Below are 26,222 nucleotides of genomic sequence, written 5' to 3'. Positions count from 1 at the left end.
CCAATACACAATTTACATCAGCATTAAATCTCCTCGCAAAACCAATTTGATGATTGTCATCTTTTTATCGGTCAATGTAACAATTACATATTCTACTAATTTGATTAACTAGAGTGATTAAATCCTAATTCAAGAGACCAACATGAACCGAACCAAAATCAAACATTAGATTAAAACAGGACGGGTATTACTATATACAAACATGAATTAAAAAACAATACCACCGATTACTTGCATAAAAGGTCGACGTCGATGCAAAACTGAAATCTAAAGTTTTACCCATAAATGGCTAAAAACGAAACAAAAACTATTAATCTGAAAAATAAAAAAAATAAAAATAAATAAAAAAAGAGTAAAAATCTTAACTTGCAAAACTTAATAAACGAGTCTCTAATCGTGGTCTTCGGATCTCAAAAATCGCTAGAAAGTCGCCTAAATCACCTAGAAGAAAAGGCTAAAAGTGTTATGTTTATAGAGATAAGCGTCATCAAGATAAGCACTCGGGAGGAAAATATGATCGTGTTTTTGGAAACACAGTTACAACGTGTAACTGTGAAAAAATGTCCCGAATTGAATCGATAAAATAAAGTACAATGCTACAATGCTATTAACGGTTTAAAATTAATAACCCATGATTTGAATTCCAAAACATACAAATAAAAAAATCAATGTTCAACTTGTTCCAACAATTCCAGTAACTTTACAATTTTTTTGTTCGTTCCAAGGTACCCGTATTTTGTACATTCCAGCAACAACATTTTCTTAAACTCATTTATCAAAAATACATGTGACATGATTTGGTATAGCGGTTAACTACTACTTAGTAACAATGAATGATAATACCAAGCCTCAAAATATTTATGATCAACAACATTGTTATTAACAATCACTTTAAACAAGTGGTCAAGGAAAGTGAAAACAATAAGAACCTACTTTCATGTCCATATTTAATATACAGTCTGTTTTCTTGGGAAAATGTCAAACAATAGCAATCTACTTACATTTTATAATACAATATAGATATTATGAAATGCAATACTGAAAGACACAACAAAGATCATCCGTTGTATCCATTGTTCAAGGGTCCTGACAAAAATACACATTCGGGCATCTGCATAACGACCAACGTGTGACATTCACAACGCTGCCAACAAATGGTCATATACCGTATAACTATTCATCCCCATTCTTAACCCCAAGTTCTTGAGTATGTAATTGTACTTGGAGCTTCTAGAAACAAGGTTTGAGTATGTTGTTGTACTTGGAGCGGCTAGCAACAAGGTATTGCGACCGGACAAAGAACTACACTAATATTCGTCATTTCTTGACCCCTCATATAACATTACATATATGTAGTTCCCTTATGATATATTCCATACAATATACAATTACACCAACAAGTACTTATACAATAAGTTTTTATCAACCATACGAGTTCCAACACAGGATAGTTTCCATCATCCAACTTAAACCCAAGCCAAAATTAGAAATTATCGAAGACGTCTTAAGAATTAATTATATCAAATTTATTCATCAACACAAAGTATAACCAAGAAATATAATAACCAAACAATGCATCGATTAGAATAAATCATAACCAATTCATATAAAAATTACAATCATTTAACAATTAATTTTAGATATTCTTTTAAAACAGAGCGATACTATGAGTACGTGAGACTTATTGGTAGTTTATTAAAAAAAACAAAAGAAGTAAGACCCTAATTTTGAGCCTTTCTCAAGAAAAAGGTGCCTCGTGTAGAGAGAGAGGTGTTAGAAAACAGGGATACTTTGTGGACGCCGGAAGAAATTATCCGGATCAACTTTGGCCTTGATTCGAATCAACTTCTGAAAATTGTCCCTTTTCCAGTACCTCTCACCCCAAAGACTGGCTTCTTCATAATTAGAACTTCCAACACCCAAATCTAGATCATTGTAGTTGGAATATGCTTCTCTTGGGTTCTTTGAGACATAAGGCGTCAGTAACTCGTCCAAGCTTCGAAGCCACATTATTCTCTTGAGCGATGTAGGGGTCGTGTCTGAAGTTTGACCGTTAAAATTAACAGTCTTGAGAATCTGTAACAACACCCCAGCTCTATGAGGATATGGAATTGCTGACTCTGAGTAATCAGCCATCCTTCCGCCAAAAGGATTGATCATGAGAAGTGCCGATCCGTCGTTTTGCATGAGCTTTCTCCATATCTTTCTTAGACCGCGTATGGGAATTGGTGTCCGGACATAGTCTGATTTGCTTTTATTGTTCAGCTTGGCTATAGCAGACCGGTTCGTGAGGATCTCAATTGGGGTGGAGCTTGGCAGGCCCCAAAACACAACGGTCGATTGGATGCTTCTAATTTCTTCACAAATCTCTCGTCTAACACCGAGCTCAGGAAATTTTTCGTCCAGCAACGGAAGCAATGTGTCCCTTGTGCCCTGATAAATTCCTTCGAACATAATCCGTATGGTTTTCTTGGTGGTGTTGCCAATATATTCGGCAAACACCTGAGTTCTTATGTGTAGATTTCTATCAATAGTTGGCGCAACGTATTGATATTTATGGAAAATTTTGGTTGCCCCTTCTTCCAAAGTTTTATTCAGTATGAATACAGTTACTTTTTCTGGAACCGGAACCAACCTGAGCTTCCATGCGAGAACGATTCCAAAACTGGAAGCACCACCTCCTCGTATTGCCCAAAACAAATCCTTACCCATGGACTTCCTGTCAAGAATATTTCCATTGACATCCATAAAGCGAACGTCCACAACATTATCAGCAGCAGTACCATATTTCCTCAGTAGGTTTCCGTAGCCACCACCGCCCATGTACCCGCCAACACCCACCGTGGGGCAAACACCTGCCGGGAAATACAAGGTGTCGGTCTTCTGAGAAATACTGTAATAGAGTTCACCAAGCACAGCACCTGGCTGGACCCATGCGCTCCTGTTAGCTACGTCCACGTCTATAGACCTCATGTTGGTGAAATCAAGCATAACAAAGGGAACATCAGCAGTGTATGATAGGCCTTCATAGTCATGGCCCCCACTCCTGATCCTCATCTCGTACCCATGTTTCTTTGCGCAGAATAGAGCCTTTTGGACAAGTGTTTCATCCACAGGTGTCACGATGATTGATGGTTTAGGAGTCGAGGGTTTAAGGAACCTAGTGTTTTGCACTGCGACTTGCCAAATGGGAATGAAAGAAGCATTGACAGGTGTGATAATGAGCTGCTGAGAGAAGGAGGTGACATTGTTGGATTTGGGCTGTATGCAACTTATGAAATTTTCCGTACCTGGTGTAACATCAACAAGGGAAGATAAGTTTGCCCATGAGTTAGAAAAGGAAAGACAAAGAACCAGAAGGAAGACACAGGAGCGTATTTGAGAGTACTTCTTCATCTTAATTTGATTGGTTTGAATATCGATGCCAGTGTCTTATTTATAAACACTATATATAGGGCATACAGTTGACTTCAAAAACGGGATATAAAAATGGTGAATTCAAATGGGGTTAGAAAAAACCTAGAAGCAGCTTGCTGATTAGAATTTATCAAAAGGTTTTAAATGGAAATTGATTATGATCGTAAGTGGCGTCTTCAAACTAATTAAAAGCTAAATAAATTATCCTTAATTTTACATTATACTATATGTTGTGTGTGTCTGTGTGTCTGTGTGTTTAAACTAAATTCACATAACGATTCACAAAACAAAATTCTTTAGTCAATGCTGACCTAAACACATTGAGTTGAAATGGTAAATTGCGACCTCACATTCTGATTCCTAACGGAATAGTCAATTCCGCTCTCTATATATCTATCATGATACACTTGATTAGTTAACGTAGATTCCATTTCATGTTTTCAACAAGAAAATTGCGGTCTGGATAGTAAAGTTTTTTAGGTATTAATCTCGTCAAATATACTCATTTAATTTTCAAAAGTGTTTAAGATATGTGCTTCCTGTTAACGACGACCATTCATAAGTAATTACAAGTTCGAAAATTTCAATAATACCCTTTGAATCAAAAGTCAACGGAGGAAATAATGAAAACACTAATTACAAAATATACGATAATTTGGTGACTCAGATCTATATATGGCATTTTCTTATTAATTTATAAAGAATAGAGAGGATGATGACTTCATATCGGGTTATAATTAATATTTAATGAGAACTCAAATGGAGTTAGAAAAACCGACCCTAGAAGGACCTTGGTGATTTGAATTCTAAAAAGGTTTTAATTAAATGAAATTCATTAATAAGATCATAAGTGGCGTACGTGTTAAAAGCAAATTATGTTATCCTAAACTTAAGTTATATATGTATGTATGCATGCATTTATGTATGTATGTATGTATGTGTTTGTAAAGCTAAATTGAAATAACTCAATAAGCATCCACAAAAACAGCATTCTTTAGTCAACATCCTTAATTGCTGATCTAAGCATATTGAGCTGAAATAGTAAAATATGACCTGGCAATCTGTTTTCTAATGGAATAGTCAAATAGAATCTAAGATGCAGTTGATTTCGTTATAATATATCGATTCCGCGATTCAAAAAGAAAACTGCCGCATAGATAATATGAAATTGTTTTCAGGTAATGTACGTTGTTTAACTTTTTGTTGAATGTTCAGGAATACGTAATTCAGATATGTGCTTCTTGTTAAGGACGAGCTATTACTTTTATAATTACAAGTTCTGAAGATGTCAATAATACCATCTGAGTCAAAAGTCAACGAAGGAATAAAAGTCAAGGAAAGATATGTGCTTCCAGTTTTTTTTTCTCATATAGTTTGAACCACGGCATGCATGCAGACTGTTGAGGTTGATTAAAGCTATGATATTTAATATTAGGCTAATGATATGGAGGACTTTAATTCGAAGACTTGGCAAAAGTTTTGTTAGAAGAAATGAAAAAGTTAGAATGGACGTCATTGATTAGAAAATTGTTTTCACGGTATGGTGTCTTATTCTTATAATATTCACAGGCAAATTCCATATTTAATTTTCAATTATTTTATTTTGTCTAAGTGTCCGTTTTAGGCTAGTTTATGTTTCGTTTTGATGGTGCATCAACCCACAATTCATGCCTAGACAAGTATGATACGGTGGCAAATTGTTTATAAGCCTTTGCATTTAAAGGTTTCGAGAACCGATTTAAAGACACCAAACTGATCAAAAGCATAGACGAACATATAAACAACTAAATTTTGTTTGGGCGGGCGGGAAGTTGAACCTTGAAAAACAAGATATTATTATTAATCGTAAGATGGTCATATTTGGGCGATCCTCCATATAAGTCGGTGAATGTTAATGCCTCTACACCTATTTGACACCAGATCGATGTTGGGCGGGGCCCAATTAAGGGCAGAGGCCCAATATGTGTTTATTACGTATGTTATATGGTATTTTGGGGAATTCATTAATATTTGTACTTACGGTTTTCGGTTTATATTTCAGGTACTTTTGGTTCAAATTGTAAGAGTCTGGGATGATTGCAGAGCACACACCACCTCACTTCATCTTGGCTGTATGACAATGTTTTGGATTACCATTTTACTAATTTTAAAAATGATATTTTTGGGTATTATTTTTGAGACGTTACAAATTGATATCAGAGCCTTAGTTTGAGGGATTCGGACATACTCTCGGGTGTGTCTGAACTCAAACTGAGGATTTGTTAAAAAAATTCAAAAAAAGGGAAATATTTTTACAGAAAAAGGTTTACTAACACAAGTAAGGGTGTGGTGGATGCAATCGACCGAGCTCAAGTAAGTTTTCCCAAAATACTCATACATGTTATCTAATATGATTTGATTTGTGAATCTGTGAATCGCATGCTAGTTAGGGCTAATGATATGCTCAGCGTTTGCATGATAGAATTCTAGGAGAGGTGCTTTTGTATGCATATTGTATGAGGATGTAGACCAGTACTGATCAGTCAGTGATATGATGCCTTGATTAGGTTATGCTTGGTTCTGATTACTCGATGCTCGAATGTTGCTTGCTTTGTGCTTTTTAGGAGTTCTCACTAACATTAGCTAACTAGTAAGCCAATATGTAAAGTTGCATATGGCGGAAACTAAATAATTTTACAAGGTTAGGTTTTAACTCTATTGGGCAGCTCTTGTTTGACTCCAATCATTGTAGTGTGAGACCTTTCATTCGAAGAATTTTTTGTTGTCAGTGATATGTAATTGTATTTGTGAGCATGTTAGAGGGTGCAGGTAGGAGTCCCCTCTACTGCAGATGGCAGAGAGTGGTGTGGTGGTTGTCCTAGGAGAACCTAGGAAGAGATTTAGTATCGGGAACCCTATATTGATGAGAGTTAATAGTATGGATAAAGAGTGACCTGGCGGATTCAAGGAAAACCTTGAGGAAAGTACGGATAGATGTGCAAGGCAATATGGGACCGTACTAACAGAAGCAGAGAATTCGTACTCGAGTCAAGGAGAGCTGCGATGAAACCTGGAAACTTGTGGAGTATAAGATCACTCAACAATATATATATATATATATATATATATATATATATATATATATGTGTGTGTGTCTGTGTGTGTGTGTGTATGTGTATTATGATGGTTTGTATCGTCTATTTTCAGTATGTGACTCTTCGAGGCAGACCGGTTGGTATTTCTGGTGCTAGTGAGTGCTCAAGCCCAGGTTTTGGAGTTGGGCAGTTGGATGATCAAACACAGGAGTTCATTACGTCTAAGATTATGCCTTGCATTCTCGAGCAGACTCTTGTGATCTTCGGTACGATCAAGTAGGGTATGGTGGAGCTGTTGGAGGAGCGTTTGGGCTCTTTCCATTCTGAGATGGTGACCTTGATAGGGGCGCATTCATTGACCTTCATGGAGTTTTGGGCATGTGAGGCTCTTGACTACTACGAGGAGAAGAAACCGACATCAAGTAGGTAATGGTTAGCAGATGTTGCTAACGTATTTCGCACCAGCAGTTGTGTGGTTTGGCAGTATCCTAACCATGATGAAGTAAGTCGATAGGTTGTGTTTGGTATGTCAAACCTAACAAACAAAGAATGGGAAATAAAAATCAATTCTTGTTTGAAAATGGTAGTAGTAGTGTTGTTAAAATCTCGACTAGGTTCTGAATCTCCAATTAGTCCTTAGGCGTTACCCAACCGACTAGAAGACCCCTAGATATTAATCTATGCCTACACAATGAGCGAAGCAATAGCAAACGATGAAATTTTAACATTTTGCAGAAGTTATATGTCAACAAAAACTATTTGAGGAATGACTAGTGTTGTATTAATCATAATAACCTATTTGTTATGATATTAGTGGTATTTACGAACTTTGTTATGAAATTAGTCATCTTTAATTATTTCTAAATTCAACAAGTTAGCGATTTAGGGTCCCCGATGAATCCCTCAATTAATCTCAACCTAGCCGATTAACCCCTTAACCTCAGTCCACCGACTAGCTAACGTCGAGTGTTTTTTACAACTTTAGGTAGTACATAGTAAATATGTGTAACATCCCGTTTGTTAAATAAATAAGTAGATAAAAAATCAATAATAATAGTAGCCTTGAATGTGGAATAATTCATAAAACCGGGACATATATGAGGAACATAACGCACAACATTTGATCATATACGAAGATTAGGACACGGTCCAACCATTCAAAACTGGGTCATATATGGCTAAAAGAGCCCGATTCCAATCCCCAAACCGGGTCATATAAAGATTAAATATGGACCGGTTTCATTCAAATAACCGAGTCTTTTTCAAACTTGCAAAAACCAACTATAATCACATTACCGGACAACATGATTATAAAAATGTTGTGTTGCTGAGATGAGTTCATCCCTTTGAAAATTTTGCCCCTGGTTTTGTCTTGCATCTGTGTGGTGGTTTCTTTTGGAGTTGCTGGCATACTTTCTTGATCTTCTTTGGTTCTATTTGTGATCCTGGTTGCTGATTGCATTCTAGATGTTGGTGTGTTTTATTGCTTTCTTGACCATTTTGCCCCTACCTGGCAATTTTCGGTGTGGTGCCTGTTTACTGATGTTTTCTCCCTCTATTCATCTGTTTGCTTTTGGTCTGGTCTGCTATGCTCTCCATGTTGATGGTGGAATAGATATTTGCTATTTGGACCTTTTTACCCTTGTGGGGTGTTTTTCTTATTGTTTTTAGTTCTTTGTATGTTTTGCTTTTGTTTGTTTGATTCTTCTTGTTGCTCATTATTTTACTTTGTTCCAGCTTCATTCTTGTGTGTTTTTTACTAAAGTCATAGTTGAAAAAAAGAAGTCATTAATCCACATTTATATTTGCTAAAAGAAGTCAAAACACCCGGTTGTAGAATATGGTCCATATAACTTCCTAGTAAGCGTGTTCTGTAGTAATACTAATAGAACCCGGTTGTTTTTCTCGAGACAGGGTCATATACCTATACGACTAAAAGTCCCGGTTGTTATGCTGGGAACCGGTTTCCTTAAGTGAGCATATATCCCGGTTTGTTAGAATGAACCGGGTCATATTGGTTGTTCCCTTTTAAGTCCTGGTTTTTTAATAATATATCGCAGTTTTTCTCGAAACCGGGTTCTAATTGGCGAGTCCTATAAAGCCTTTTGTAGTAGTGAGCTTCTTGCATTTCAAGCTCAAAAGCCTAAAAATATCCAATACACAATTTACATCAGCATTAAATCTCCTCGCAAAACCAATTTGATGATTGTCATCTTTTTATCGGTCAATGTAACAATTACATATTCTACTAATTTGATTAACTAGAGTGATTAAATCCTAATTCAAGAGACCAACATGAACCGAACCAAAATCAAACATTAGATTAAAACAGGACGGGTATTACTATATACAAACATGAATTAAAAAACAATACCACCGATTACTTGCATAAAAGGTCGACGTCGATGCAAAACTGAAATCTAAAGTTTTACCCATAAATGGCTAAAAACGAAACAAAAACTGTTAATCTGAAAAATAAAAAAAATTAAAAAAAATAAAAAAAAGAGTAAAAATCATAACTTACAAAACTTAATAAACGAGTCTCTAATCGTGGTCTTCGGATCTCGAAAATCGCTAGAAAGTCGCCTAAATCACCTAGAAGAAAAGGCTAAAAGTGTTATGTTTATAGAGATAAGCGTCATCAAGATAAGCACTCGGGAGGAAAATATGATCGTGTTTTTGGAAACACAGTTACAACGTGTAACTGTGAAAAAATGTCCCGAATTGAATCGATAAAATAAAGTACAATGCTATTAACGGTTTAAAATTAATAACCCATGATTTGAATTCCAAAACATACAAATAAAAAAATCAATGTTCAACTTGTTCCAACAATTCCAGTAACTTTACAATTTTTTTGTTCGTTCCAAGGTACCCGTATTTTGTACATTCCAGCAACAACATTTTCTTAAACTCATTTATCAAAAATACATGTGACATGATTTGGTATAGCGGTTAACTACTACTTAGTAACAATGAATGATAATACCAAGCCTCAAAATATTTATGATCAACAACATTGTTATTAACAATCAGTTTAAACAAGTGGTCAAGGAAAGTGAAAACAATAAGAACCTACTTTCATGTCCATATTTAATATACAGTCTGTTTTCTTGGGAAAATTTCAAACAATAGCAATCTACTTACATTTTATAATACAATATAGATATTATGAAATGCAATACTGAAAGACACAACAAAGATCATCCGTTGTATCCATTGTTCAAGGGTCCTGACAAAAATACACAGTCGGGCATCTGCATAACGACCAACGTGTGACATTCACAACGCTGCCAACAAATGGTCATATACCGTATAACTATTCATCCCCATTCTTAACCCCAAGTTCTTGAGTATGTAATTGTACTTGGAGCTTCTAGAAACAAGGTTTGAGTATGTTGTTGTACTTGGAGCGGCTAGCAACAAGGTATTGCGACCGGACAAAGAACTACACTAATATTCGTCATTTCTTGACCCCTCATATAACATTACATATATGTAGTTCCCTTATGATATATTCCATACAATATACAATTACACCAACAAGTACTTATACAATAAGTTTTTATCAACCATACGAGTTCCAACACAGGATAGTTTCCATCATCCAACTTAAACCCAAGCCAAAATTAGAAATTATCGAAGACGTCTTAAGAATTAATTATATCAAATTTATTCATCAACACAAAGTATAACCAAGAAATATAATAACCAAACAATGCATCGATTAGAATAAATCATAACCAATTCATATAAAAATTACAATCATTTAACAATTAATTTTAGATATTCTTTTAAAACAGAGCGATATTATGAGTACGTTAGACTTATTGGTAGTTTATTAAAAAAAACAAAAGAAGTAAGACCCTAATTTTGAGCCTTTCTCAAGAAAAAGGTGCCTCGTGTAGAGAGAGAGGTGTTAGAAAACAGGGATACTTTGTGGACGCCGGAAGAAATTATCCGGATCAACTTTGGCCTTGATTCGAATCAACTTCTGAAAATTGTCCCTTTTCCAGTACCTCTCACCCCAAAGACTGGCTTCTTCATAATTAGAACTTCCAACACCCAAATCTAGATCATTGTAGTTGGAATATGCTTCTCTTGGGTTCTTTGAGACATAAGGCGTCAGTAACTCGTCCAAGCTTCGAAGCCACATTATTCTCTTGAGCGATGTAGGGGTCGTGTCTGAAGTTTGACCGTTAAAATTAACAGTCTTGAGAATCTGTATGTGTTTGTAAAGCAAATTATGTTATCCTAAACTTAGGTTATATATGTATGTGTTTGTAAAGCTAAATTGAAATAACTCAATAAGCATCCACAAAAACAGCATTCTTTAGTCAACATCCTTAATTGCTGATCTAAGCATATTGAGCTGAAATAGTAAAATATGACCTTGCAATCTGTTTTCTAATGGAATAGTCAAATAGAATCTAAGATGCAATTGATTTCGTTATAATATATCGATTCCGCGATTCAAAAAGAAAACTGCCACATAGATAATATGAAATTGTTTTCAGGTAATGTACGTTGTTTAACTTTTTGTTGAATGTTCAGGAATACGTAATTCAGATATGTGCTTCTTGTTAAGGACGAGCTATTACTTTTATAATTACAAGTTCTGAAGATGTCAATAATACCATCTGAGTCAAAAGTCAACGAAGGAATAAAAGTCAAGGAAAGATATGTGCTTCCAGTTTTTTTTTTCTCATATAGTTTGAACCACGGCATGCATGCAGACTGTTGAGGTTGATTAAAGCTATGATATTTAATATTAGGCTAATGATATGGAGGACTTTAATTCGAAGACTTGGCAAAAGTTTTGTTAGAAGCAATGAAAAAGTTAGAATGGACGTTATTGATTAGAAAATTGTTTTCACGGTATGGTGTCTTATTCTTATAATATTCACAGGCAAATTCCATATTTAATTTTCAATTATTTTATTTTGTCTAAGTGTCCGTTTTAGGCTAGTTTATGTTTCGTTTTGCTGGTGCATCAACCCACAATTCATGCCTAGACAAGTATGATACGGGTGGCAAATTGTTTATAAGCATTTGCATTTAAAGGTTTCGAGAACCTATTTAAAGACACCAAACTGATCAAAAGCATAGACGAACATATAAACAACTAAATTTTGTTTGGGCCGGCGGGAAGTTGAACCTTGAAAAACAAGATATTATTATTAATCGTAAGATGGTCATATTTGGGCGATCCTCCATATAAGTCGGTGAATGTTAATGCCTCTACACCTATTTGACACCAGATCGATGTTGGGCGGGGCCCAATTAAGGGCAGAGGCCCAATATGTGCTTATTACGTATGTTATATGGTATTTTGGGGAATTCATTAATATTTGTACTTACGGTTTTCGATTTATATTTCAGGTACTTTTGGTTCAAATTGTAAGAGTCTGGGATGATTGCAGAGCACACACCACCTCACTTCATCTTGGCTGTATGACAATGTTTTGGATTACCATTTTACTAATTTTAAAAATGATATTTTTGGGTCTTATTTTTGAGACGTTACAAATTGATATCAGAGCCTTAGTTTGAGGGATTCGGACATACTCTCGGGTGTGTCTGAACTCAAACTGAGGATTTGTTAAAAAAATTCAAAAAAAAAGGGAAATATTTTTACAGAAAAGGGTTTACTAACACAAGTAAGGGTGTGGGGGATGCAATCGACCGAGCTCAAGTAAGTTTTCCCAAAATACTCATACATGTTATCTAATATGATTTGATTTGTGAATCTGTGAATCGCATGCTAGTTAGGGCTAATGATATGCTCAGTGTTTGCATGATAGAATTCTAGGACAGGTACTTTTGTATGCTTATTGTATGAGCATGTAGACCAGTACTGATCAGTCAGTGATATGATGGCTTGATTAGGTTATGCTTGGTTCTGATTACTCGATGTAATTTTTTGTTGTTAGTGATATGTAATTGTATTTGTGAGCATGTTAGAGGGAGCAGGTAGGAGTCCCCTCTACTGCAGATGGCAGAGAGTGGTGTGGTGGTTGTCCTAGGAGAACCTAGGAAGAGATTTAGTGTCGGGAACCTTATATTGATGAGAGTTAATAGTATGGATAAAGAGTGACCTGGCGGATTCAAGGAAAACCTTGAGGAAACTACGGATAGATGTGCAAGGCAATATGGGACCGTACTAACAGAAGCAGAGAATTCGTACTCGAGTCAAGGAGAGCTGCGATGAAACCAGGAAACTTGTGGAGTATAAGATCACTCAACAAGATATATATATATATATATATATATATATATATATATATGTGTGTGTGTGTGTGTGTGTGTGTATGTGTGTATGTGTATTGTGATGGTTTGTATGGTCTATTTTCAGTATGTGCCTCTTCGAGGCAGACCGGTTGGTATTTCTGGTGCTAGTGAGGGCTCAAGCCCAGGTTTGGGAGCCGGACAGTTGGATGATCAAACACAGGAGTTCATTACGTCTGAGATTATGCCTTGCATTCTCGAGCAGACTCCTGTGATCTTCGGTACAATCAAGTAGGGTATGGTGGAGCTGTTGGAGGAGCGTTTGGGCTCTTTCCATTCTGAGATGGTGACCTTGATAGGGGCGCATTCATTGACCTTCATGGAGTTTTGGGCATGTGAGGCTCTTGACTACTACGAGGAGAAGAAACCGACAGCAAGTAGGTAATGGTTAGCAGATGTTGCTAACGTATTTCGCACCAGCAGTTGTGTGGATTGGCAGTATCCTAACCATGATGAAGTAAGTCGATGGGTTGTGTTTGGTATGTCAAACCTAACAAACAAAAAATGGGAAATAAAAATCAATTCTTGTTTGAAAATGGTAGTAGTAGTGTTGTTAAAATCTCGACTAGGTTCTGAATCTCCAATTAGTCCTTAGGCGTTACCCAGCCGACTAGAAGACCCCTAGATATTAATCTATGCCTACACAATGAGCGAAGCAATAGAAAACGATGAAATTTTAACATTTTGAAGAAGTTCTATGTCAACAAAAACTATTTGAGGAATGACTAGTGTTGTATTAATCATAATAACCTATTTGTTATGATATTAGTGGTATTTACGAACTTTGTTACGAAATTAGTCATCTTTAATTATTTCTAAATTCAACAAGTTAGCGATTTAGGGTCCCCGATGAATCCCTCAATTAATCCCAACCTAGCCGATTAACCCCTTAACCTCAGTCCATCCACCGACTAGCTAATGTCGAGTGTTTTTTACAACTTTAGGTAGTATATAGTAAATATGTGTAACATCCTGTTTGTTAAATAAATAAGTAGATAAAAAATCAATAATAATAGTAGCCTTGAATGTGGAATAATTCATAAAACCGGGACATATATGAGGAACATAACGCACAACATTTGATCATATACGAAGATTAGGACACGGTCCAACCATTCAAAACTGGTGATGGGTTTTGGTCATAAGACATCCTATGTGCTCATACAAACCCTAATGTTTGGATCTAGGTTTCTCTATTGTACATGCTTTGAATCCAAGACTATAAACCCTAATTCTAGCATATGGAAATCAATATTAACATATAATTAGTTTTAAGATATTACCTTGATTGTTATGTAGCAATAACAATCCCAATTCCTCCTTGAATTGGCTTTGGAAGGCTTAGAGTCACAAGTGTCACTCCTCTAATGGCTTACAAACACCAAGAGCAAATGGAGAAGGTATAAAGAGAGAGGAGAGGTGTTAGAATTCGTCCCTAGGACTTCTTGGGAAGGGTTGGACGAATTCATGAGCCTTAGGGGGTTTATATAGGTGTAAAGATTAGGGTTTTAGTCCTTATCCTTATCTAGTTGCTTGTCCACCAAGCATCCATAAGATAAGTCCTAGAAATCCTTATCCTAGTCGAATTCTAAAGGATTTACACCTCAAATTCGTTCACCATATATATAAGATAATCCTTACCTTATTTTGTAACTATCACATAATTACAATTCAGCCCCTCTAGTTTAATTAATTACACTTGATCACAAAATTAATTCTTAATTAATTATTGACCAATATTAATTAAACAAATATGATTTCTCCTTTAATATATTATTCTTATAACATATTAATAAATCATAATAACCTCTCTCTCTATTTATTTCTCCAATCAAGTTGCTTTGGTGAAGGCAACCCAAAAGGACCATGCACCATCGGGTCAAGTACATACCAAAATAGTTATGGACTTAGACACTAATCCAACAGTCTCCCACTTGGATAAGTCTAATAACTATTATGCGTATGACTTCAGATCCTGATCTGCAATCGTAGCTTTCCAAAGCCGCTGTCAACTCTGATCCTATCAGATACGCGTGTCCTTAGATAAGGGATCATATATTCTTCCATTCTAGATATCATATGAGAAATGATTTCAAATCATTTTCTTTGTACTATATCTCGATTTCTGATTTATGACGACAGACTAATTGAACAAATCAAATTAGCCCTAGCCCAGCCGAGCATTTACATTTGTCATCACTAAACCATCGAGGGGCCCAAAGATATCGCTTTTATCCTACTTTGGATAAAAGGAATGGATAAACTTTGATACAATGTTTGCTTGTACTCAAGCACCGAATCACACACAACAATATGTTTTATAACACCAAGTTACTAGTGCTTTTACATATTATCAATGTGCAACCGATTTGCAAGATACAACTCACACATCTCGGTTTCAAGAATATAAGATGTTATCGTCTCACCAATCACTCGTGATACAATCCATGGAGTGATCCAAGTGAGCGTGGGTCTAATCCAATGCTCAAATCACATTCATAAGCACTCATGAACGTTCTAGCAAACATTTGCTTATGTCTAATACTTTTCTAGACATTCCACACACCAATTCATGACAGTCTTCATTCATATCTACTTTCAACATATGAACGACTGTGGCCCGTTCGAATAATTCGATTATTCTTAATAAACTCAATTATTCTGGAAGTCAAAACAGGCAAATGTGAAACACAAGAATAATACTAATCCCATGTGGCCTCAACCCTTTGAGTATAAATAAAACACCTTTTATTTATCACCATATTGATTACTCATTATTTGTAGTTTCGGGTAATCAACTTCTTACTTGAATTACAACACTTGTCCCATGCTCCTAGCATGCACACAATGTTTACCTATGGTTCTTACTTTGTGAAATAGATCACATTGAACACATTTCCAATCATTCTCATTTCACAACTCCAAATCCTTTTCATAAGTGAAAGAATATCAAATTCTTGCTACTTATAGAATATGCTAGATTCTAACATTTTATGCAATGATCTCTTTTGTAATGTCACTACACCAAAGTCACAAAGACTGTTGCCAATGATATTACAAAGTCTTCTATCGGAGATTGTTACAAGACAATTCCATAGATGTGATGTCTCTCACTTAAAGTACTTTCTTTGAACATCCTTTTGCATAGAAGTTTCTAATCTAGTCATAGATTTCTCAATATTCAATTCCCAATATGGACACACTTCCATATGTTCCATATGACAACTCATTCTTAATAGAATCTTATCTGTTCGTAATGATGTCGATATGGTCCATCCAATATGGAAACATTTCCATATTTTCCAATACTATACTTCCAACTACTCACAAGCGACCAATCCTCGTCGAACTTGGATTGTCCTTTGATAGTTGTTTAATTATTTTAGTCCAAACCGATTCTAGTCCTTTTTCCCTCTAAATGTGCTCGACATTTGGAAAATTTTAGAATGGTCAAACATTAAAGCATTTGCAATCGATCCTATACCCGAAGCGTATGGGACACGACGCATAATGTTTTATTTGCTATGTTCCCAAAATTCGAATTGTGAAGAGGGATGCCGTAATCATAATCGAAATTTTAAGAACACACTTTGTACCTTTGACTAAATTTTATTAACATTTCTCAACCTAAACCTTTAGATTTGAAATGAAGCATAATATTCTCTCCCTTAATTATAGCAAAACAACTCTTCAACTATTGCGACTTTGCAAAGTATGACTCTTGTTTTCTATAATTAATATTGCTAATCTTGCAATACTTTCCTTAATAATCATACAATCATAACTTTTATGCTCCTACTATCTTGATGATTATTATAAAACATAACACTTATGCTCCCACTAGCTTCGACATGTATTCATAAACATCTTAACTTTCAGAAAAACAATGCTTATTGAATTTCTTAAGTTCATGTTTCTAATACTTAGTGCTTTAATAATCTTTTATCAATGTTTCTTGAACTTATACACATTTGCCTTCGATAGTTCATATGTGTGTCTAAACAATTAAGACTAATTGCCAAACCTCACAATTCAAATTATGGAAAGGGATGCCGTAACCATAATTGAATTCGAGAATGCAATTTTACAATCACTATCTTCTTAAAATCTGTCTTAGTGAAAGCATTTCCTCACAATCATTTTCATGAAAGAGGAAATCTTATGACACTTAGATTTAAACAGTGTATTTGTTCCTATCCATGTGAATTTGTCAAAACCAAAGTTTACGACAAATTCAAACTCTTATGGATCGAACTTTCTTGATCTCGATTTCTTGCCTTTATGGTAGCACAGCTGCCCACCACGTCTTCCAAGTAGTTAAGCTGCTCACCCTTTCCTATCAATGTACCTTTCATTGATTAAGGTGCTTTGCCTTTTATGCGTTCAAAATGAGAACTCATAGAACTCACATGCACAATTAACTCGATTGGATTGGCACAGAATCAAAATAATGTCAACACGATAGGTTGTAAACCTCAACTTGTGTGCTAGTGATGATCGATAAGGTTTATTTGATTTGTTCTTGAAACCTTTCAAGACCATTAAGACTCCCACTGACTCCTTGACATATAAGATTCTCTTGTCAAAAACCATTTCTTGACAAACAAATATTCAAGAGTTAGTGTAGCTTTTATCAAAAGACTTCATAAATTGGTCCTAGTTGGTCTTTGTCTTATCCAAGACATCACAACTTTCCACATTTAATGAAAGTTACAAACCTTCTTAATACCTTTCACTCAATGTCACAATCTTAACTTTAAGACTTGTTATTGGAACGAAGTATGATTGACTTATTGATTTAACCATTTCTTCAATTCTTGATTCCTCTTCTTAGACATACAATTATACTAAGACTCACTTAGAGGATCAATTGAGGTATGGTTCTTAATCACTAAGACATATCATAAAGCATAAAAGGTACTCTCCCTTCATCTTAGAATGGAGAAACTTTTATCTTTCTGCCTACTTGATTCTTCTTATTCGTTCTGCTATTGATTTAAACTCTTTAATCAATTCAGAATTACACCTAATCATGTAAGTATAATCATATTTACTAAACCTTTAGTAAATCATGATGAATATCATTTTTACTCTTATGGTGGACTTGATCAACACGCAACATTGTGTGCTCGATCTCTTAGTCCTTCACTTGACACCTTGTCAACGAATTAGTCTAATTTCCATATATGAAATTTCTCATTCATCGTGCAACCAAGTTGCATGATTCTAAATTTCTGTCCAATTGAAACTTGAGTGACGAGAAAACTCTCCCTATTTGGTAAATTCTCGACTTTTCCATAAACACCATAAATAAGAATCATATCCATTTGTTGTAGAAATATGCAAACACCAATTTTCATAACGATTTCATTGCAAGGAAATAAACAAATAAATAAATAAGTCAAACGAAAATTTATTTTATTTATAAAAGCAGCGGAAAACAAATGTCCTTACAATGCAAAATCCATTGAAAACTATGTATTTCAAAAGAAAATTTCTAACAACTCTATCATAACTATCTAAGCTCAAAATCTAATCTTCAAGTCCATGCGATCAAGATCCATTCCTTGTGATTAGATTCATCTTGTTCTTTCACCAAGCTTCCTTTCTTTTCACCGATCCTGTAAAACATTCAAATGCAATCTTATCACATTATGTATTAAGAATTAATGAATAGGAACTTAATGGAGTTAGATAGTGGATTTTACCTGAAGCGCAGCCATACTCTTTGACTCTCCCAGCTTCTGGACTCTTCAGGCTCTTTGGGCAGACTTGTATCCAATGCCCTTTCATTTGGCAGTAAACGCAGGTCGGTTCTCCTAGAACGTCCTCGGAAGCATGGTTGGTTGACTTTCCCAACAAATACGCTCCATTGCTTCGCCAAATCATTTCTGATTCAGCAGCAATGAGCATGTAAGTTAGGTCAATGAGGTTGTCGTCATGATTCATCATATAATACTTTCTTTTGAACTCATTATATGATTTAGGAAGTGACTGCAAAACCCAATTTACAGCCAACTCATCTGGGAATGACACACCCAACATTATCAACCTATCAATGTGTGATTTCATTCCTAGAACGTGGGCACACACGGGTTTACCATCTTCATGTTTCATTTCCAATAGGGCTTTAGTGATATTGAACCTTTCAATTCTTCGATCTTGTGGGCTAGGGAGAACAATAGGAGGAGGAGGAGGAATTGAAGCATGATTTCTCGTTCCTCGATTGAATCGTGGAATATCATCTTCATGTGGAATGCTTGTTCCACGGGATTTGGGAAGACCATAGTTGTCGAACTTTGACATCTACAAAACGGGAGAAAAACAAATTCAAGTTAGTTGTTAGGTTGAGTCCTTAGTAAATCACCCAAATGAGATACTAAGGCTAGGACCCAACACAATATTCTACAACTCGGGAGAGGGATGCCGTAACCCTAATTGCAGAATATTTGAAGGTAAGTGAATGACGATTCACTAATTTCCATCACGAAAAACGAAAAAGAAATTTAAGTTTTAAATCTATGAAAACTCCTAGATCCTTTGAGATTCATTGAACATTCAATGGCATGTTTAAATCTCGATATGCCCCTCTTGTTTGTGACTGGGATGCCGAGGATCACAAAGTGGGTGTGAATAACCATGCAAACTTACATGGTGCCCTCACATGTTACGGTCGCCTATTCGATGTGCCGGTAAAACACACACGCTCCACCGAACTATGACAAACATTGAGTCACCCTTTGCTACCTTTGCTTAGACCCATTTAGTGTGCCGGTTAACCACACATGCTCCACTAACGTCTTCGCAAGGGCACAAAGTGTAATTTCATGGAATTGCATCAATTCACTTTTGCCTAAGTAACTAAGATTGGGAATTATATGAAAACATTTAGTTACTTTTATACTTCATTATACTTATAATGGAAGGTTTTGTCCTATCCTACCCGTTCGGCTAACGACCCTCCACTGGTCAAGAGTGCGGTGGGTAAGAGTGGATACCCATTCAATCGCCATTTTATAGGCAATTTCCTTAAACACCCCTTATAGACTAGCTTCGTGAATGAGGCCTACTAACGGTAAGACTGACTTTTACTCATACATATATATAATGTTAGACTTTTAATGTTATATATAGTATAGGGTGTATTTTACACTTTTAAAATATTAGGTGGTTCAATTTAACAATTATACTTTTAATTCACTTAAATTGTAAACCTAAACTTTTATGGATTTATTAAACCTCCTTTAATTATACACCTTAATTAATTAATAAAACCATAAGGGTGTGATTTGAACTTTTTTCAAAACAATACTAGGGTTTTAGAATTTAACATTCCTAATTAAACTTTTAATCAACTTTTAAATTCCAAAACTTGAGGGCAAGTTTTGAAACATTTCAACACATTAGGTTTTAGAATTTAAATATACATCAAAATTAAACCATTTAATCAAAATTTAAATTCCAAAACTTGAGGGCAAGTTTTGAAACCTTTTTCAAAACATTAGGGTTTCAACTATTTAAATTTCAAAACAACAAACTTTTGGGGTTCAAATTTAAACTATAAAACTTAAAGGGCAAAATATGAAACTTTTCATAACATCAAGGATCAAATAACAAATAATTCAAATTAACATTTAATCACATAATTATCCATATTTGATTTATTTAATGATTTCTTGCAAAACAATTTATCAATTTACTCAAAATAATTAATCAATTATCTTATAAGGAAACAATTATCTTATTAATTGATAAATATCTTCAATTAGATCAAAATTATAGTCAAATATATCATATAATCGGATTAATAATGATCTAACATGATAAAGTAACTATCCATAAGCAAAAACAGCAAGAAATCCCGAAGTACCCTCCATCTGACGAGCCGACTCGCCGAGTCAGGCATGGACTCGTCGAGTCACCTTGGACTCGGCGAGTTCATCTATGGACTCGGCGAGTCCAGCCTCCAGAAACACAAAATTCGAAATTTTCAAACATATCAAGCATCAATACAATAGAAACCAATCAAGGCTCTGATACCACTGATGGGTTTTGGTCATAAGACATCCTATGTGCTCATACAAACCCTAATGCTTGGATCTAGGTTTCTCTATTGTACATGCTTTGAATCCAAGACTATAAACCCTAATTCTAGCATATGGAAATCAATATTAACATATAATTAGGTTTAAGATATTACCTTGATTGTTATGTAGCAATAACAATCCCAATTCCTCCTTGAATTGGCTTTGGAAGGCTTAGAGTCACAAGTGTCACTCCTCTAATGGCTTACAAACACCAAGAGCAAATGGAGAAGGTATAAAGAGAGAGGAGAGGTGTTAGAATTCGTCCCTAGGACTTCTTGGGAAGGGTTGGACGAATTCATGAGCCTTAGGGGGTTTATATAGGTGTAAAGATTACGGTTTTAGTCCTTATCCTTATCTAGTTGCTTGTCCACCAAGCAACCTTAAGATAAGTCCTAGAAATCCTTATCCTAGTCGAATTCTAAGGGATTTACACCTCAAATTCGTTCACCATATATATAAGATAATCCTTACCTTATTTTGTAACTATCACATAATTACAATTCAACCCCTCTAGTTTAATTAATTACACTTGATCACAAAATTAATTCTTAATTAATTATTGACCAATATTAATTAAACAAATATGATTTCTCCTTTAATATATTATTCTTATAACATATTAATAAATCATAATAACCTCTCTCTCTATTTATTTCTCCAATCAAGTTGCTTTGGTGAAGGCAACCCAAAAGGACCATGCACCATCGGGTCAAGTACATACCAAAATAGTTATGGACTTAGACACTAATCCAACAACTGGGTCATATATGGCTAAAAGAGCCCGATTCCAATCCCCAAACCGGGTCATATAAAGATTAAATATGGACCGGTTTCATTCAAATAACCGAGTCTTTTTCAAACTTGCAAAAACCAACTATAATCACATTACCGGACAACATGATTATAAAAATGTTGTGTTGCTGAGATGAGTTCATCCCTTTGACAATTTTGCCCCTGGTTTTGTCTTGCATCTGTGTGGTGGTTTCTTTTGGAGTTGCTGGCATACTTTCTTGATCTTCTCTGGTTCTATTTGTGATCCTGGTTGCTGATTGCATTCTAGATGTTGGTGTGTTTTATTGCTTTCTTGACCATTTTGCCCCTGCCTGGCAATTTTTGGTGTGGTGCTTGATTACTGATGTTTTCTCCCTCTATTGATCTGTTTGCTTTTGTTCTGGTCTGCTATGCTCTCCATGTTGATGGTGGAATAGATATTTGCTATTTGGACCTTTTTACCCTTGTGGGGTGTTTTTCTTATTGTTTTTAGTTCTTTGTATGTTTTGCTTTTGTTTGTTTGATTCTTCTTGTTGCTCATTATTTTACTTTGTTCCAGCTTCATTCTTGTGTGTTGTTTACTAAAGTCATAGTTGAAAAAAAGAATTCATTAATCCACATTTATATTTGCTAAAAGAAGTCAAAACACCCGGTTGTAGAATATGGGTCATATAACTTCCTAGTAAGCGTGTTCTGTAGTAATACTAATAGAACCCGGTTGTTTTTCTCGAGACAGGGTCATATACCTATACGACTAAAAGTCCCGGTTGTTATGCTGGGAACCGGTTTCCTTAAGTGAGCATATATCCCGGTTTGTTAGAATGAACCGGGTCATATTGGTTGTTCCCTTTTAAGTCCTGGTTTTTTAATAATATATCGCAGTTTTTCTCGAAACCAGGTTCTAATTGGCGAGTCCTGTAAAGCCTTTTGTAGTAGTGAGCTTCTTGCATTTCAAGCTCAAAAGCCTAAAAATATCCAATACACAATTTACATCAGCATTAAATCTCCTCGCAAAACCAATTTGATGATTGTCATTTTTTTATCCGTCAATGTAACAATTACATATTCTACTAATTTGATTAACTAGAGTGATTAAATCCTAATTCAAGAGACCAACATGAACCGAACCAAAATCAAACATTAGATTAAAACAGGACGGGTATTACTATATACAAACATGAATTAAAAAACAATACCACTGATTACTTGCATAAAAGGTCGACGTCGATGCAAAACTGAAATCTAAAGTTTTACCCATAAATGGCTAAAAACGAAACAAAAACTGTTAATCTGAAAAAAAAAAAAAAAAAAAAAAGAGTAAAAATCTCAACTTGCAAAACTTAATAAACGAGTCTCTAATCGTGGTCTTCGGATCTCGAAAATCGCTAGAAAGTCGCCTAAATCACCTAGAAGAAAAGGCTAAAAGTGTTATGTTTATAGAGATAAGCGTCATCAAGATAAGCACTCGGGAGGAAAATATGATCGTGTTTTTGGAAACACAGTTACAACGTGTAACTGTGAAAAAATGTCCCGAATTGAATCGATAAAATAAAGTACAATGCTACAATGCTATTAACGGTTTCAAATTAATAACCCATGATTTGAATTCCAAAACATACAAATAAAAAAATCAATGTTCAACTTGTTCCAACAATTCTAGTAACTTTACATTTTTTTTTGTTCGTTCCAAGGTACCCGTATTTTGTACATTCCAGCAACAACATTTTCTTAAACTCATTTATCAAAAATACATGTGACATGATTTGGTATAACGGTTAACTACTACTTAGTAACAATGAATGATAATACCAAGCCTCAAAATATTTATGATCAACAACATTGTTGTTAACAATCAGTTTAAACAAGTGGTCAAGGAAAGTGAAAACAATAAGAACCTACTTTCATGTCCATATTTAATATACAGTCTGTTTTCTTGGGAAAATTTCAAACACTAGCAATCTACTTACATTTTATAATACAATATAGATATTATGAAATGCAATACTGAAAGACACAACAAAGATCATCCGTTGTATCCATTGTATCCATTGTTCAAGGGTCCTGACAAAAATACACAGTCGGGCATCTACATAACGACCAACGTGTGACATTCACAACGCTGCCAACAAATGGTCATATACCGTATAACTATTCATCCCCATTCTTAACCCCAAGTTCTTGAGTATGTAATTGTACTTGGAGCTTCTAGAAACAAGGTTTGAGTATGTTGTTGTACTTGGAGCGGCTAGCAACAAGGTATTGCGACTGGACAAAGAACTACACTAATATTCGTCATTTCTTGACCCCTCATATAACATTACATATATGTAGTTCCCTTATGATATATTCCATACAATATACAATTACACCAACAAGTACTTATACAATAAGTTTTATCAACCATACGAGTTCCAACACAGGATAGTTTCCATCATCCAACTTAAACCCAAGCCAAAATTAGAAATTATCGAAGACGTCTTAAGAATTAATTATATCAAATTTATTCATCAACACAAAGTATAACCAAGAAATATAATAACCAAACAATGCATCGATTAGAATAAATCATAACCAATTCATATAAAAATTACAATCATTTAACAATTAATTTTAGATATTCTTTTAAAACAGAGCGATATTATGAGTACGTTAGACTTATTGGTAGTTTATTAAAAAAAAACAATAGAAGTAAGACCCTAATTTGGAGCCTTTCTCAAGAAAAAGGTGCCGCGTGTAGAGAGAGAGGTGTTAGAAAACAGGGATACTTTGTGGACGCGGGAAGAAATTATCCGGATCAACTTTGGCCTTGATTCGAATCAACTTCTGAAAATTGTCCCTTTTCCGGTACCTCTCACCCCAAAGACTGGCTTCTTCATAATTAGAACTTCCAACACCCAAATCTAGATCATTGTAGTTGGAATATGCTTCTCTTGGGTTCTTTGAGACATAAGGCGTCAATAACTCGTCCAAGCTTCGAAGCCACATTATTCTCTTGAGCGATGTAGGGGTCGTGTCTGAAGTTTGACCGTTAAAATTAACAGTCTTGAGAATCTGTAACAACACCCCAGCTCTATGAGGATATGGAATTGCTGACTCTGAGTAATCAGCCATCCTTCCGCCAAAAGGATTGATCATGAGAAGTGCCGATCCGTCGTTTTGCATGAGCTTTCTCCATATCTTTCTTAGACCGCGTATGGGAATTGGTGTCCGGACATAGTCTGATTTGCTTTTATTGTTCAGCTTGGCTATAGCAGACCGGTTCGTGAGGATCTCAATTGGGGTGGAGCTTGGCAGGCCCCAAAACACAACGGTCGATTGGATGCTTCTAATTTCTTCACAAATCTCTCGTCTAACACCGAGCTCAGGAAATTTTTCGTCCAGCAACGGAAGCAATGTGTCACTTGTGCCCTGATAAATTCCTTCGAACATAATCCGTATGGTTTTCTTGGTGGTGTTGCCAATATATTCGGCAAACACCTGAGTTCTTATGTGTAGATTTCTATCAATAGTTGGCGCAACGTATTGATATTTATGGAAAATTTTGGTTGCCCCTTCTTCCAAAGTTTTATTCAGTATGAATACAGTTACTTTTTCTGGAACCGGAACCAACCTGAGCTTCCATGCGAGAACGATTCCAAAACTGGAAGCACCACCTCCTCGTATTGCCCAAAACAAATCCTTACCCATGGACTTCCTGTCAAGAATATTTCCATTGACATCCATAAAGCGAACGTCCACAACATTATCAGCAGCAGTACCATATTTCCTCAGTAGGTTTCCGTAGCCACCACCGCCCATGTACCCGCCAACACCCACCGTGGGGCAAACACCTGCCGGGAAATACAAGGTGTCGGTCTTCTGAGAAATACTGTAATAGAGTTCACCAAGCACAGCACCTGGCTGGACCCATGCGCTCCTGTTAGCTACGTCCACGTCTATAGACCTCATGTTGGTGAAATCAAGCATAACAAAGGGAACATCAGCAGTGTATGATAGGCCTTCATAGTCATGGCCCCCACTCCTGATCCTCATCTCGTACCCATGTTTCTTTGCGCAGAATAGAGCCTTTTGGACAAGTGTTTCATCCACAGGTGTCACGATGATTGATGGTTTAGGAGTCGAGGGTTTAAGGAACCTAGTGTTTTGCACTGCGACTTGCCAAATGGGAATGAAAGAAGCATTGACAGGTGTGATAATGAGCTGCTGAGAGAAGGAGGTGACATTGTTGGATTTGGGCTGTATGCAACTTATGAAATTTTCCGTACCTGGTGTAACATCAACAAGGGAAGATAAGTTTGCCCATGAGTTAGAAAAGGAAAGACAAAGAACCAGAAGGAAGACACAGGAGCGTATTTGAGAGTACTTCTTCATCTTAATTTGATTGGTTTGAATATCGATGCCAGTGTCTTATTTATAAACACTATATATAGGGCATACAGTTGACTTCAAAAACGGGATATAAAAATGGTGAATTCAAATGGGGTTAGAAAAAACCTAGAAGCAGCTTGCTGATTAGAATTTATCAAAAGGTTTTAAATGGAAATTGATTATGATCGTAAGTGGCGTCTTCAAACTAATTAAAAGC

At 35.6% G+C, this 26,222-nt stretch overlaps 2 protein-coding genes across 2 annotated transcripts; both read right to left on the bottom strand.

Moving 5' to 3' along the window:
• Positions 1 to 1,698: 1,698 nt before the first annotated feature.
• LOC111904793 (tetrahydroberberine oxidase) lies at positions 1,699 to 3,396 on the bottom strand. Its single transcript, XM_023900513.3, has one exon. It carries the CDS (start codon positions 3,394 to 3,396, stop codon positions 1,774 to 1,776), a length of 1,623 nt encoding a protein of 540 aa, XP_023756281.1. The 3' UTR covers positions 1,699 to 1,773.
• A 20,989-nt stretch (positions 3,397 to 24,385) lies between these two features.
• On the bottom strand, positions 24,386 to 26,008 carry LOC111909232 (tetrahydroberberine oxidase). The gene has a single exon (XM_023905023.3). It carries the CDS (start codon positions 26,006 to 26,008, stop codon positions 24,386 to 24,388), a length of 1,623 nt encoding a protein of 540 aa, XP_023760791.2.
• Positions 26,009 to 26,222: the final 214 nt, after the last annotated feature.

This window comes from Lactuca sativa, chromosome 1 (assembly GCF_002870075.4).
Source record: "Lactuca sativa cultivar Salinas chromosome 1, Lsat_Salinas_v11, whole genome shotgun sequence".
Classification (NCBI taxonomy): domain Eukaryota; kingdom Viridiplantae; phylum Streptophyta; class Magnoliopsida; order Asterales; family Asteraceae; genus Lactuca; species Lactuca sativa.
The sequence above is the reverse complement of the archived record's forward strand: the minus strand, read 5'-3'. Positions and strand labels throughout refer to the sequence as shown.